Source organism: Teleopsis dalmanni, chromosome 2 (genome assembly GCF_002237135.1).
Source record: "Teleopsis dalmanni isolate 2A chromosome 2, ASM223713v2, whole genome shotgun sequence".
Lineage (NCBI taxonomy): Eukaryota > Metazoa > Arthropoda > Insecta > Diptera > Diopsidae > Teleopsis > Teleopsis dalmanni.
Window position 1 is genome coordinate 99,732,642 of NC_051847.1, and position 16,244 is coordinate 99,748,885.

At 30.5% G+C, this 16,244-nt stretch overlaps 1 protein-coding gene across 2 annotated transcripts; it reads right to left on the bottom strand.

Moving 5' to 3' along the window:
- Positions 1 to 1,395: 1,395 nt before the first annotated feature.
- Positions 1,396 to 14,213, bottom strand: LOC119680087 (ADP-ribosylation factor 6). Of its 2 annotated transcripts, XM_038092729.1 has the most exons (6): positions 13,885 to 14,213; positions 7,687 to 7,763; positions 7,518 to 7,627; positions 4,359 to 4,514; positions 4,160 to 4,306; positions 1,396 to 1,603 (listed from the first exon to the last, which is right to left on the bottom strand). In XM_038092729.1, the coding sequence occupies exons 3-6, from the start codon at positions 7,597 to 7,599 to the stop codon at positions 1,461 to 1,463; spliced, it is 528 nt and encodes a 175-aa protein (XP_037948657.1). In that variant the 5' UTR covers positions 7,600 to 7,627; positions 7,687 to 7,763; positions 13,885 to 14,213; the 3' UTR covers positions 1,396 to 1,460. The 2 variants fall into 2 exon arrangements, with proteins under 2 accessions (XP_037948657.1, XP_037948656.1); XM_038092728.1 differs by lacking the exon at positions 7,687 to 7,763 and having other exon boundaries at positions 1,397 to 1,603.
- Between the last annotated feature and the right edge of the window lie 2,031 nt (positions 14,214 to 16,244).

Sequence of the window (16,244 nt, forward strand, 5' to 3'; positions counted from 1 at the left end):
GACACGGTTCTGTGTAAAACAAACATGTTCTCCTACGTTTAATCTGAATGTGCAGTCAAATTTCACCTAAGTTTTCTTTGCCATACTGTACGCCAACAGTCAACGAATAAATGATCCAGACCACCAACCATACCGCATAAAATGAACGGAGTATATAAAACTAATCATTTTTTAAAAGAAAGAAAATTACAGAAAGGGGTTAGTTAAAAAGCTAAGTCAAGGCATACAAACAAGTCAAGTACGGCTTTGGGTCAAGTGACAAATGAACAAGGACTCTGAGGTATCATGTTTAACCCTCGATACTAGCAATTTCAAAAAATTATTTATAAATATTTAAATTTAAGATTAAATTCAAAGACCACTGATGATGGATATTTGGCAAGACTTAGCCAAAAATTCAATTATTTAATATATAACAAAATTTAATTGTTGTATTATGTAATAGTAATATATGTAATAAAATGCAATAAATATTTCGTCTGGAAGATATGCTGCACTCCAAACTAAAATTATCTGAATACCTTATTATCAGAATTCAACGGAGATTTTATTACAGTGAATCATCCAAGTACTTACAGACACAATTGAATAAAAGTGCTTTAGACACTAACTCGAGTTTCATTAAGCAAAGAAGAAGAAATACACATATTTTACGTAAATGTTTACCACATTTGTAATGTGTTTAAGCTCACAAAATGGAAAATTCGCATTTTCTGTCTGCGAAACAGGGTCTAGATCTATTCTCAGACACTTCTCTCACATAACGAACAGCTACTGTTGCACCAACGGCATAGAATCTGAGTGGCTACTGCAATACTAAAAGTCAAGGAAGTATATAGCGCATCTTCATCTCATTAGGGGTAACTACTGCTCAAATAATTCACGCAATCCTATGGATAGATATCCAAATGAATCTTGAAATGGTTTCTGAATATTATTATAGCTTTCTAGCTAATATCAATGACCGTTATAAGTTGGTGTTTTAAGGCCAATTGATATGACTTCTGTATAAAACTAATCTAACCCTGAACATAGGCCTACACACGAGCGATAAAAGTAATAAACAATGCAAAGCGCACGCTGTAGATCCAGCTCTGAATAAATAAGATCCTTCCAAGCGATCCCAATATTATTGCTCACAGTCTGAAATCGGACAAATACTGCCCGTGGCGACGGACGAGGTTCTCAAATGCCTTAACGAAGGCAACAAGGCACCATTGATAAGCGCAAAAAAGCTTTAACTCCTCGCAAACAAAAATACATATATTCATATGAAAAAACGTGCTTATTAAGGATTTGTAATATATTTTTTACTTATTAAGTAAAACAATTTAATACAAATGTATACTTTACAAGTGTTAATATTTATTTAAAACTAGTTACATTTTTTTCTAAAAAAACAAAATTATAAACATTTTACATGAAATTTAGTATAAATAGTGATAACTATTAAATTAATCTCATAATTTGTGATTAGAAGTTAGCCATGTAAGACCTTCATAAAGACCATCTCCTGTTGTTGCGCAGGACGGTTGAACATACCAATTGCGGTCTCTTATTCTAGTTAAACCCAATTTTTCTTGAATTTCATGTGGTTTCATTGCTGTAGAAGAAATAGAAAGTAGTTATACAATTTTCTTACATATTTTTAATTAGTAATAGTATTTAGCTTTATTTATTATTTATAACTAATAAAACTATAAATTAAATGTATACAATTACAAAATTTTAAAATTAAACCATTAACTACCGCTGTTGCAAATACACCACAGTGAAATTATTTTGCGCAGTTATATCAATACTATTATAAAAAAAATTTGACTAAGAATTTTTTCTGATAAATTGTTGAAAGAAAATCTCATTTAGAATATTATCCATCGAACGCAACATCATTTCCCAAACTTTTAATCAACTTTTTATGATCAAGAATCAATCGAATCAATTTTTACTAGATTAAAGTGAATCGTATTTCAGTGAAAACATTTTTTATTAACTGAAATTGGTGCGAATCAGATGGATGAGTGGGATAAAGCTTCCCATCCACTCATAGCGTCAAATTTTAAACCGCTATAGATTGCAACATGCGACTAAGAGTTGTGATGGAAAATTACGAATTTCTGCCTGTTCGCATACTTCGAATTAATTGTTTATATATCTCTCCTGTAACAGTTTTATCATGTTTTAAAAGCCTATAGGTTAGGTTATACCGGCGATCACTAGGGGATCCACTTAGGCCCATTGTGTTACTGAATATAGAGAAAAAGTCAAAGTTTAAACCCAGCTACAACATTTGGTGAAGCTCAAAATGCTTAGCCTTGTGTGAAGAAGAATTTAAAATATAATATTACAAAATTAAATCTGCCTGTCAAGAAAACACCAATATATGAGTTGGACTACTTTAGTTGTTTCTAGATTCAATCCTAGTCAGTTTCAAATAAGTATGATCAACAATAGGGAAAAGTAATACAACTCTGATAAAACTTACATACCCAACAGGTTAGGAGTGTAGATAAGGATAAGATTTACGTGGTCGAGTTAAAAACAAAACTCAATAGATGGAAGTGGTTATTCAAGATTCTTGAATTAGCATCGGAACCTGAGAATGATCAGATTAATTGGTTAAAATCATTTACAGAAGTTCGTAGAATGTACCAAGAAATATAACTGAATGTGAACCCAAAATCAAATTTAAAGTCTACAAATCAAACAAATTGGGAACGTTTAAAATCACTAAAATGTCTTCAGAGACAAATTAAAATTATTCAAATATGCCATTAGATATGCGAAATAAAATTGATTAAATCTTGTTATAGAAACAGCAAAGTGACGTAACTCATAAAAACTTTTACTGATGTTTGACTGCAATTTCCAGAAATCCGCCTTCCAGATTATTGACCTATCGATCCTTATATGCTTCCTTTGTACATATAACATAATTCACTTTTCAGATTATTGACCTATCGATCCTTATATGCTGCCTTTATACATATAATGTATATAACACCTTACGAACATTTTCGGCTAAAGAATGTTTTTATTTTTAGCGCACAGTATTAGATTGATAACTACCTGACTTCACAACAGGTTTCAACACCAAAACAAAATCAATTATATTTTGTATATCTGCCAAGTTTCGACTTCATCTGATGTTTGGTTAGCTTTTTACAAATAATAAAAATAGTGGACCTTGGTAAAAATAGAAAAAATTGAATATCGTTCAGCAATAAAATTCCTCCATTTGAAAGGCATGAACAATGCGCAATTAAATTGGAAATGAATTCTGTTCATGGCAACCTTACACCATTGTTAACAACAATAATATATTGGAAAGCTGAATTTAAACGTGATCGTAAGAGTGTTTTTGCTGAAGAACGTCCGGATCTTCTAAAATCAATTATATTGTGTTAGATGATCCACAATTAAATTGCGCATTGTGGCAGAGATAACAAACATATAATATAAACGCGTATCGAATATTCTACATAAATATTTAGGTATTAAAAAGTTTTCGGCAAGATGGGTGACGCGTTTGCTCACCATTGACCAAAAACGAAAAAGACTTCGTCATTCAAAACATTGTTTGGAAACAATGTAGTCACAATTAATGAAACATGGATCCATTACTTTACACCTGAGAGAAAAACAACAAACTAGAGAATAGGTAGACCCCGAAAGAAGTGCTCCCAAACGAACTCAACAATCGGCTGGAAAATGTTGGTTTCCGTCTTTTGAGATTCAAGTGGAGTAATTTTCATAGACTATTTGGAAAAAGGAAAAACAATAACTATTGTATATATAAGGAAAGATTACTATTGTATATTAATAAATTGAATGATGAAATCAAGAAAAAACGAACATATTTGTCGGTCACACATCAACGAAAACTATCTCTCTAGTTAAATATCTTCAAATAAATTACCCTGCACATGAAACGTACAATCTGGCAATCAGACTGTTACCAGATCTGTTGTAAACTTTAATTCAATTATGGGAGTAATTTTTTTTTGTCTGTCATATTCAAATAATGACGTATTTTTTGATAGTCGTGAACAATTTAACCATTTTAACCCAGTCAAAAAAGATTGTGGATTTATTCTTAAGGACTAACAACAGCAGTAAGGTTTAAGTAAAATCAATATTTTAAAACCCTTTTCTTTACCATCAGAAAGATCCTGCTTATTAGCAAAAATTAAAATTATTGCATCTCTCATTTCTCTATCATTAATTATCCTATGCAATTCAGTTCTTGCTTCATCTATACGATCTCTATCTGCGCAATCGACAACAAAAATTAATCCTTGTGTGCCTGCAAGAATATATAATCATTTATTTATTAAATTTTTTATATTGAATATTACCTGTGTAATAATGCCTCCATAATGGCCTTATTTTATCTTGACCACCAACATCCCATACATTGAATTTTACGTTTTTATAAGTAACGGTTTCGACATTAAAGCCAACTGTGGGTATTGTTGTTACTGACTGGCTTAATTTTAGTTTATATAATATAGCTAGAAATAGATTATAAAAATATTTGTCAAATTTAAACTTAATAAAAAATATAGCTATTGTAGATTATAATTATATATAAAACAGCAAAAACAAAAGTCAATAAGTACATTGAGTTCCCGTTGATTATGTTCTTTTATTTGAATTCCTAGTTTTTTTATTTCCATGTTAGAATACTCTGTAAAATTTAAGTTACTGTAATTACTTTCGTAACAAATAATAATTAAAAAAAATTAATTGAACTCAATAAAATTAAATTATTATTCCTACAATAAAACTAATTACGAATCATATTCGCTTATTGTAACATAAGCACATACATTTCAAACAGAAGTAAACCATATAACGTTTTTGGAAAATTTTGAACAAAATAAAAAATTTATTTTCTTCAAAATAAATTTTATTATTTCAAATATTTTCTTTTTTTCAATTAGTTTACCAACACAAATAATAAACTGTCAATGCAAAGACAGAACTACACAATTTATGCCTAAAAACTACCCAGTCAATGGTTCCCAATTTTCGGCCCGTTAATTTTTTTTCTCTCATTTTATGAAAAGTCCAAACTAAAAAGGCCGAATCTGTGAATGACAACAAATTTTCATAGAGTACGTTTAAACATCACTAATGTTTTCCCAAGCATGTTGGAATTATCTAATATTATTTAAGTGCAACTCGCAGATTGTTGCGTCTACACAAATGTTTTCTTGTGTGTTCAAAGTTTTTTTTTTATCTTTTCTTCACGAACAATACGCGAGCACCAACAGCACATTCAGATCAAAACTGAAAAAATCTAAACATTTATACTAGCGATAACTTGAAGTCAATCTTTTTTTGGTATCAACATAGACCAATCATTTTATACATTCAGTGGATCAAAAAATTCTTTTTGATATACCATTTGATCAAAAAAGAATGTGAAGTTAAAAAAAAAAACGCAAAATTTTAATTTTTAATAATTTTCTTTATTATCGCCTTCAAAGTACTCTCCTCCTGCGCCAATACATGGATGCCAACGCTTGATCCAGTTTTCCATACAAGTTTTATAGGCCGTCGAAGGTATGGCCTTTAGTTCACGCAACGAATTCTCTTTTATGGTCTCTATGATCTCAAAACAAGTTTCTCGCAATAGCAATTTGAGTCGAGGGAAGAGGAAAAAGTCACACGGGGCCATATCTGGAGAGTACGGTGCTTGGTTGATGATATTGGTGGAGTTTTTGGCCAAAAACTGCGACACAATCAACGATGTGTGAGCCGGTGCGTTATCGTGGTGTAAAATCCATGAGTTTTCCTTCCATAAATCTGGCCTCTCTTTGCGAATGTCCCCATGCAAACAACACATAACGGCAAAATAATACTCCTTATTGACCGTCCGGAAGGAATTCATAGTGCACCTCACCACGAATATCGAAGAAAACAGTCGGCATAACCTTGATTTTGGACCGACTTTGGCGTTCTGTTTTCGGTTTCGGCTCACCTTCGAAGCACCATTCGGTCGATTGTTGTTTGGTGGACATGTCAAATTCATAGACCCATGTCTCATCACCAGTTATGATACGTTCGATGAATATGGGGTCACTATCTGCGTTGGAAATCACCTCTTTTTTGGCCACATCACGTCACTTTTTTTGAATGAAATTCAGCTAAAAATCGCCACACGACAATTTTTCGACTTCTTTGTATAGACGCCAAACAAAAACTAATCGTACGATATGCGTTAAACATGCGTTGACAGAATGTGTATAATAGTGTTGCCAGCGTGAAAATAAAAAAAAATTACCGATTGGATAAGCGCGGAAATTCAAAAAAATTTAATTCTCATTCTTTTTTGATCACAAAGTATATATCATTTGTTTTAGTACAAAAAGTAGTATTTGGATGTCAAATCAGGGTAATGCAACGGATATCCCATGAATTCGATCATATATAAGTGTCCAAAAGCCACCTGTTTGAATCAATGTAAGATTCAAGAATCAATGTAAGAATCAATGTAAGCTCGAATTCTCACGGTAAAAAATTTTCCATCTTTAATTTGTTATCCTCATTCCTACAAGCGCAAACAAGTAATCTTCAACAAGTAATTTAGTTCCTTATAAAACACCAAGTAAATCGACTTTTTTATTGAGAAAAAAATTATAGATATCTCATTATAAAAGCCGATTGAAAGATATAGTGCAAGAAAATACTCTTTGGATAGACTTTTCTAATTCATTTTAAAGATATTTTTTTTATTATAAATAATAAGTAATAAATGCTTCAATACTTTAAATAATCTAAAGGGCGTAAATACAACACTTTCCGCTTAAACCGAACCTGTTTCAAACGAATATTTGACTAATGCAATCGAAGGAAAAAAGTATGTACTTAATTTTTGAATAACATATATAATTTAACATTATTTGATAATACCAACAGTCTTAAGGCGGACTATTGGTTATTAAGAACTATATTTTTCGGTTAATACAATATACAAATCAACTTTACACAAAAAATAGTTTTTATGCCTATGACAAAACTATGGGGCATGTTTATATTGTCTCCTTTGCTCGAAACCGGAACATTTTTCAAACGGTTTTTTATTTCAAATACATATATTTGTCTAAATATAAATAAGAAATCATAAACTGCTTACAGGAAGCAGTAAGCCAAAAATTGGACTCTGAACAAAGTATATTTAAGTATCAAGTTTGTGGATCAGTACGACACATTTCATAATTAAAGTGTTTGTAATCTAGCACTAGCAATTCACAAATTTTATATAGACAATTAATCCATAACCGAAGTACACTGATGATGGATAGTTGACAATATTTGAAACAGATGTATGGTCAGGTATACTAACAAGTAATTGCTTTACAATTTGTAATTTTTCTCGCCCACTAAAGTTCAGTTTAAACAAAAAGTACTGTATATTTTTTGTAATTTAAATTATTTCAAACTTACTTGATGGTCTTATTTTAATTTTATTTGGATAATTGATTTTTACTAATTAGTATTTGTCTTACTTGTTTTGCCAGCTGCATCCAAACCAAGCATTAATATTCTCATTTCTTTGTTGCCGAAAATTTTTGAGAGTAGTTTTCCCATAATGGTATATCATTGATATTATTTTTACCTGAAATAAATAGGACATATTATTTATTTTGTCATATCATTTTCTATTTATTTATTTACATAAAGAAATCGAACAGATATATTTCTTCCTTAACAAATTACCCACTATGTTTTCGAGATATCTGAGTAAAATATTACTGAAAGAAAATTGAAGATGACTTAGTTATAATACAAGACTAAATGGAATAAAAAGACATCCTAAATTGTTAAAAATAATTGCATATGTTTGGATTCAGATAATATTACATTATCCACATAATTGTGTGATTCTCAAGAATATAGCGCATAAATGCAACCAGTTAAATAAGGAAGAATTTAATCAAGCACGTTTAATTACTTCTTATTACCTGCCATTATTTTATTAAATACAAAGTAAACAAAATTTATAAAAGAAACGATTGCTATTAATTCATATTCTGAAAGAAAAAACCAGCCAGTTTTGTTAAATATATAATTCTTTTTTATTAAATTGATTTTTAACGTCTGTTTTGGCGAAAGAAAAGAACGGTAGAGAAATTGCAACAACAAATATTTCTTTATTTTTAATCAATTGAATTGAATTATCTTCCAATGCGGTAAACATATTTAATAACATGTACATATACATAAGTGCATGTAAATATCAAACACAAACAAAAGATCTTTTGATCTGTGGAACAAAAACTAAGTTATATTATAGATAAATAAATAGACTGTGTGTGTGTGTGTGGTCAAACTCATACAAGTGATTGTTCCAAACAAATTTAGAAACAAAAAACCTTCAATATTATGAGATTTTATATATCAAGTCAAACTATGAACATTTGCGGAAATGGTAGAAATACAGCCGGTGTAAGCGCTACTCATAAATAAATTTAGGTTGTACAAAAAGCTATAAATGAAGAAAAAAACAATTATTAATATCCAAAAGAACATTTTTAATGATCTTTGTCATTTAATTTATCGGCCGAACTTTTTAAAGCTAGTGGCGAAGAATTATCAAAATGCATGCTACAGCTAATTTGCAATATATGGTCGGATGAATGCATACTCAACGATTGGAATTTAAGTGAGCTTTGCCCAATTCACAAAAAAGGTGATTCTGCAAACTGCGCCAACTACCGCTGATCTGTCTTTTAAATATCGCATACAAGGTTCCGTCAAACGTACTATGTGAAAGATTGAAGCCAATCGTCAACCAACTGATTGGACTTTATCAACGTGGCTTCAGATCTGGCAAATCCACTCTAGACCAGATATTCAAAAATCTTCAAATCCTGGAAAAGACCCAAAGAAGCAAATCGACACACACCATCTATTTGTCTATTTCAAAGCTGCTTTTGACACTACGACTAGAAGCACTCTTTATGCCGCTATGTCTGAATTTGGTATCCCAGCAAAACTTAAGCAGCTATGTAAAATGACGTTGAGCAACACCACCAGCTCCGTTAGAATCGGGAAGAACCTCTGCGAGCCGTTTAAACGAGATTAGACAGTGTGACTCTTTATCGTGTGACTACTTTAACCTAATGTTGGAAACGATAATCCGAGCCGCACATTAAAACCGCACTGACATAATATTCCATAAAAGTATTATACAGCTAGCGTTTGCCGACGATATGGATAATACCTGCACCGTCAGTGCGGCATTTTTCACCACAGAAAAACACACGAAAAAAAATGGATTTTGTGGTAAATAAGGGGACCAAAAATGACGTCATCCCAAAGATTTAACGAATTATCACTTTTACCAACAGATGTTACTTCGGGCTAAGGCAATTGAGAAATAACGCCCTCTCTCGACAAACAAAAATCACGCTCCATAAATCTCTTATCATGCCTGTCCTGCTGTATGGTCAGAAGCTTGAAGAATTACCAACAGTGATAAGAAAGTGTTAGGAGCATGCGAGAGAAAAATTGTTCGGAAAATCTATGGACGCTTATACGTTGGCAACGAGTATCGAATTAAATAGAACGCTGAGCTGTATGAGCTATACCGCGACATTGACATAGTTAAGCGCATAAACATTCAGCGGCCTCTGGCTGGAAAAGTGTTTTATTCGGTACCCACAGGTAGAGAACATCCACATCTTCGGTGGTTGCACCAAGTGACCAACGATTTCGGGATGCAGGATATTATCAACTGACGACAGCAAGCCACTGATCAGACTGGCTGTCGGAGGCTACTGGACGCGACCAAGGACGACTATAACGAATATAATGGCCATTTGAGTAAGTTGTGCTTTAACTAAAAAGAAACCTCTCGTTTAGGTTTCTTGCCTCCAAATTCAGCATAAAGTTCAAAAAAGTAAAATAAAAGGTTTAAGTTCTTCAAGGACATAACTCAAAAACTTGAACACCAGAAATTGAAACTTCAGAAATAGCAGGTGAATGCTAGAAAACTTTAAGGCAGCAATTGAAGACCTTGAAGCTTAACTACAACGAAGATAAATTACCGCTGATACCTACAATACAAAAAAGAGCTCCAAACCATTAAAAATGAAATAGTCATAAAATGTATGTTAAAAACGATGACAAGTGAAAAAAACGAATATATTATGATAAAATATAAGAAACTAAAGTGCAAAGACTATATCGGCTTAGAGAAACTATAATAGCTTTATGGCAATTTTGTTGAAGAAATTATCGCAGATAACGCACTGTTAAGAAATAAAACAGACAGAAAACTGTTAATAGAAAAACAGACATCTGCTACCACAAATGTCAAAACAATGATTAAAAACAAAATAATAAAAATATTCAAATTCCAAGAATAATTGTTTTTAAATAATGAACAAGAAGTCGTTAAGAATCATAAATACCTAAGAATAAATATGAACACGAACTTTGACACCTACTTAAATGAGAAGTTAAAAGAGGCCAAATTGGCTGATTGAGTTTCTGGCAAATCCGTAAGTGTCATTGTATGTAAATTACAAAGTTATTAAAGCTAGGGTTAAATCAGTTTTGAAATATGTAGCTCAAATGCGGTGTGTGGAAAAATATTAGCAGTACAAAAATTCAGACATTCGCTATTAAGATAATTTTTTGTCTTTAGCCCAGTCTCCACATGGTACATGTAGAGACTGGGCTACCATATACTGTGGGCTACTATATATCCTAACTTTAAAATTTCCTTTTGATTACGTCAACTATGTAATTAAATTGCCAGATAACCAAATTCTAAAAATATTGCTGCAGCACTTAGTTAATGAAAAACTATTATTTTCTGAAAAATAGGCTATTTTAGCATTCGACAATTAACTTGAATAAAGATGAAAAAAAAACTGTGACAGTAAAATATAATTACAAAATTAAGCATTCTTAAGCGGAGAAATGTAATCAAGATGACAAGGATTTGTATCTTTAGGGATGCTTACACTAAATTAAATTATAATCTATGTGTCAATAATTACTCTCATGGTTTCCTATGAAAACCATCACAACACGGTGTGAATTATTGCAATCGAAAGAGAAAGGTGATATAATTCATTTAATAAGAGAGTGTCCAATTTTCAAGAAACTTTGAATTCAATAGTTCGGCAAACTATTGTTCGAATTTGAAGAATCTGTACAAATTATAAATGGTTATAATCGATGCTTATTAACTATATTTATTGGTTCTAAAACGGCTGGGTCTGTGTCCGAATGCAATTCGTCGAGTTTTACGACCATGTGACGTCACACTTAAAAGGGAGTTCCCTGCGAATTACAAAAACAATAACAAATACATTAATTAAAAATGCGTTAAATTATAAACAATATATACACAATAAATAAAATTTTTTAAAAATTTATATAATAAAAATATATTATATCTTATAATATTTTATCATAAGTACTAAGAAGATTAAGATCCAAACTTTCAGCAGACGGGAAAATTGCCTTAGCCATAATCTTATACAAATATAGTCAACCTAAGTTATAAATTTCTTTGTAATATAAAAATTTAAAAATGAATTAATAAACCTACTGCTACTACTACTATTAATCACCATGATTTGTTTTAAGAAATACTAAACAAAATATAGACTTATCGCTTTAAATAAAAATACAGTCTAACTTTCATAACTCAAACTTCTATAACTGGAAATGCTACAACTCGAATAAAAATACGAGAAAATGCATTCTATAAGTCGATAATAAGCATTCTATAATCCATTTTGGAAGTCCCTTTTTCCAAACCAAATCTTTCAATTTTTTCTTTCTTATGTTGCTCCTTTGTGCATATGCCAGTTACTGGCAAACGGTAGTAAAAGGATAGCGCTCTGCTTTAAACAAGCTGAATTTGGCCAATTTTCTACATGGGACCAACAAAACGAGATTCCTTTAATTTTCTTGAATATCATTGATGAAGACCGTGGGTTGATGTAAAAGTGAAGTAAAAGAAAAGTAAATAAAATAACTTCCAATGCTACTCTTAACGATTATATTATATTGAGCTTGACAATGAAATTTCTACATCAAGCTTTCCTACAGATGACGATATTATTAAGCATTATAGCTCTGTATATACCTCTATAATGAGAATCCGATTCTAAGCGCAGCAGAAAGTGGTGATAAGGGTTCGGTAGATGAAATTGTTGATCACCCTTCCAAGAATGAAGTTGAAAACTCATTCCAAATTCTGAATTTTTATTTGTAAACGAATTATACTACAACTGATGATCACTATAAGAGTTTGAATAAAATGAAATCTATTTTTATTGATAATAAGAAAAATAATAAAATCCCAAACCCTAATTTCTGAATATTTTACTTCTCTATAACTTCTGTGCTCTGTATTTAATTGCAAATAAATAAATATCTTAAAATGTAATTCTAGATTCTTTCAAAAATAAAAAAATCTTTGACTCGAAGTCTCCATAAGTCGAACCTTTTTTGAACCAATTATACATTTTTTGTAGCAGAACTCTGCAGAAAGTTGGCAGGGTACTGTTGTAGACATAGATATCGACAGGAGTTGTTCCGACAAAAGCTTGGATCTAAAATGAAATAAAAACGACAGTCAGGTGAAAGATGAATGGTCAATAAAGCTCTCCCATTCCACCCAACAATGCAATTTTAGCTTCCGTATTTTGGTACGCGTACGATATAATCATATTCGACCATCTTATTAAATCAAAAAGCAGCAACAGTGAATGATATGTTGGAATATTAGGTTGTTTGTAGGACGAAGAAGCAAAAAATATTTCAATGAATCGTACCACAAACAATGTACCGAAACAAAAAACCTATTTTCAGGCCGAACATAATTCGATCTAGAATGATAGCCACACAAAGGATATAAAACCGTTGTGTGAGTACAAATATGATACGGAAGTCAATAAAGTCTGAACATTGCATTAAGCATCATTAATTTTTAAATGTAGAAATCCAAAAGATATGTTTAGAAAATCTTTTATCTGATTTTTAAAACGATGTGACTATGGATACACTATGGCTTCATACCTGACGTTATAATAGACTGCATCAAGTCTGTTGTCAACACTAGCTTAGCAGTTTTAGTTGTTCCAGTGATTCATCATTTCAGATAAATTGTACATTTATAACATATCGCATTTTCCATCATAAAAATATTATTTCGTAACCAGAATTAGCTTTCAATGATATTTCAAAATAAAGTCAAAATTAATTTATTATAATTTTCTGAAACTTTATCATTTGGATAATATTGCACCAAACGTCAGCCACACCCATAAATATTTTATTGAAATGTGTTTTGACTTGTGCTGAAATGCAACTAAATATCAATCTAAACATTTTATTTTTTGTGGTAAAATATAAAATACACAAAGTAAACTTTTGATAAACCTTCGCTGCATTGTTAGAAAAGGTTGACATCGTCGTCACCGTTATAGCTTATAGAACGCTTATAAGAACCTTATTAATATTTATCACAATTCATACAAATGATAAGTAATTTAAGTTATTTAGCTGAGATGTTGAATGTTGAAAAAGCTCGACAAACAACAAAGTCGGAAAATTCTGATACAGCATAAAAAGGAACTGAGCAAGGATGCATTTCTGGACGATTTTCATTTGTTTTTGCTTTTTAGCAATTTTCAATTAAATTTAAAACATAATTTTAATTAATTTTCCAGGAAAACTCAATATATCAAGATTATGTAAAAGTATGATTTCACTAATATTCAGACACATTAAATAAATCATGAGTCAAATAAGTTTATCTTAAACAAGAAATATTCGTTGCCAGCTTTATATCAACGTACTTCTCACAATAAAATTCTACACATAGACGATTTCAAATATTTTTACCTTTAGCATTCCAATTTAATTTTAAATTTCAACGCGTCAGTTAGAATTGAAGATCTTCCAGGATTCTGCCATAATATAATATAGATTACTATATTTGCCAAAATGCCCTTAAATCTTTCAAAACCACAGCGGGGCTTATGTTACTTTATTATAGATGATTTTTATATTATAACTAAATATATGTACGTATATATGCATGTAAGAACACGGATGCAGATTATATTTATAAACACAATGTTTACACATGTATCTTCACATCAACATATATTAAATCAGTCTATCCTTGCATTAACATGACACGGGAACCAAAGCACACAAACTACAGATAAATAAATTTATAACAACAAGGTGACTGTAAAATTATAAATGAATCATATCCACCAATATCGCTCACACATAAAACGACACACTGTCAAACATGAAGTAGTTTTATATAGAGACACAAGAGAATGGAAACTTCTTATCTGTTTCTGTATTTTTGAAAATACAAACTTATTGCTGGTACATGTAATCAAATTTAAACAAAATGGACAGAATATTTGAACCATTAAAAGTTATTATCACAGAATAAAAAATTCAATTATAACAATATCACATAATGAAATTACTTAAAAATGCTTATGTTTAATGAATTTAAAATAACTTTGTTTAAATGGATGCAATAATAGCTGCGTTTCAGCAAACATGATCCGCTCAATGATCTGGATCATCTTTGCTGAAACGATACGGATCTCGTTTGAAAATAATTGGCAACGCATGAAATATGCCAGTTGGGTTTGTGTACAAAATTTTTTGATTTATGTGATTAATTTTGGCACTAAAAAAATATGTGAGAAAATTTTGAATACAAAAAATCTAAAAAATAGAAAAAAAATAAAATTTGTTGAAATGTCTGAAGTATTAAATGTAAGTTTTTATTTAGTATTTACTTAAAAACTTAAATTTAATTCTATAGTAAATAAATGAAAATTGCAGGTTTTATTAGAATTATCAAGCAAAACTGACTCCTCTATTTTCTTTTTAAACACTAGTCCAAGTTTATTAAGCTCAGGGGATGAAGTGCATCAGCATGGATATAGTGGAAATTTTGTGGAAATGATCAATAATTGTTCCGTTAAAGACTATTTGATTGATATTTGCGCATAAAATATACAATTGCTATATATTAATTATGTTTCATATTTTAATAGATTTGTTAATAAATTCCAATCAGCGAGTGCAAAATAACCGTGATGATCACAATCGGACGAGAGTAATGAATGAATTTTATATATTTTTGTAGTATATGGCAAATATGAATACTTTTTCCGAATTTGATATTTGTTTTGGCATACCAAGAGCTTCTGTATGGAGAATAATTAAAAGAATTAGTGTTTAGCGTATATCAATTGGACACTAATTTATAAAATACGCACTTGCTAATAATGCAAAAGTGGAAGTTTCGAACAAATTCCCGTTCGTATTAGTTGCATAGACCGTATACATGTAAAAATAAATGCACCAAACCATAGCAAATAGGATTATTTCAAAAGGAAGCATGACTGGCTTAATCTTGCAGGCAGTTTGTGATGAAAATGGATTTTTTATAAACGTGTATGTTGGAGAGCCTGGTTCCTTATGTATTGTTCTGTTTTAATTAAATAAATATATTCAACTTAATTTATATACATTCATTTCAAATTAATTGATTTTAATAAATTATCAAACACTTTTTCAATAATAATAAAACGTAAATAAATAAAGTAATAATTTTTGTTATAGTTATAGTTAAAGCATTACTTTAAACAAAGAAATAAATAATAATGACATATTAAATAAATAAGTACATAAAATAAATAATAAATAAATAAAATCAATAATAAATAAATATAAATGTAGATTTGTTTATAATTTTACTGCACCGTTGCATCGCATTTCCAACCTCATTTGCATTAAAATGCGTTCCACTTTTATCTTTTACATACATTCCACATTGAACCAGAAAGTGAACCAGATCAATTGCTGGTTCACCCCATTGTTGTTGTTTTTGTAGTATATTCGATCATGGCAACCCTGTATAAAGAAATAGATAAAAAGGAAAAATACAAAATGCGTTGTTGTTCGTCGTTGTGCTCAAAGGAGTAAGCGTGCCGTGTCGTAATTATTATTATTATTAATAGCAAATTGTAAATCTATATAACTTTAATCAATAAAGTATATTGTATTATATATAAAGAATATAATAAAATTTGGCGACGAGGATAAAACATTAAAGGATGGCGAAGAATTTTGGTGAAATAAGTCAATATAACGTGGCGTCGGGGAAATGGAAAACATACATGGAACAAATGGAATTTTTCTTTGTTGCAAATAACATCACA

Excerpts from the sequence above, each read along its gene's own strand:
- LOC119680087 (XM_038092729.1), bottom strand. The coding sequence starts at position 7,599 with ATGGGAAAACTACTCTCAAAAATTTTCGGCAACAAAGAAATGAGAATA. Across the intron at positions 4,515-7,517 it reads GGATGCAGCTGGCAAAACAA|CTATATTATATAAACTAAAA; the intron begins GTAAGACAAATA and ends ATCTATTTCTAG. Across the intron at positions 1,604-4,159 it reads TAAGCAGGATCTTTCTGATG|CAATGAAACCACATGAAATT; the intron begins GTAAAGAAAAGG and ends TTTCTTCTACAG.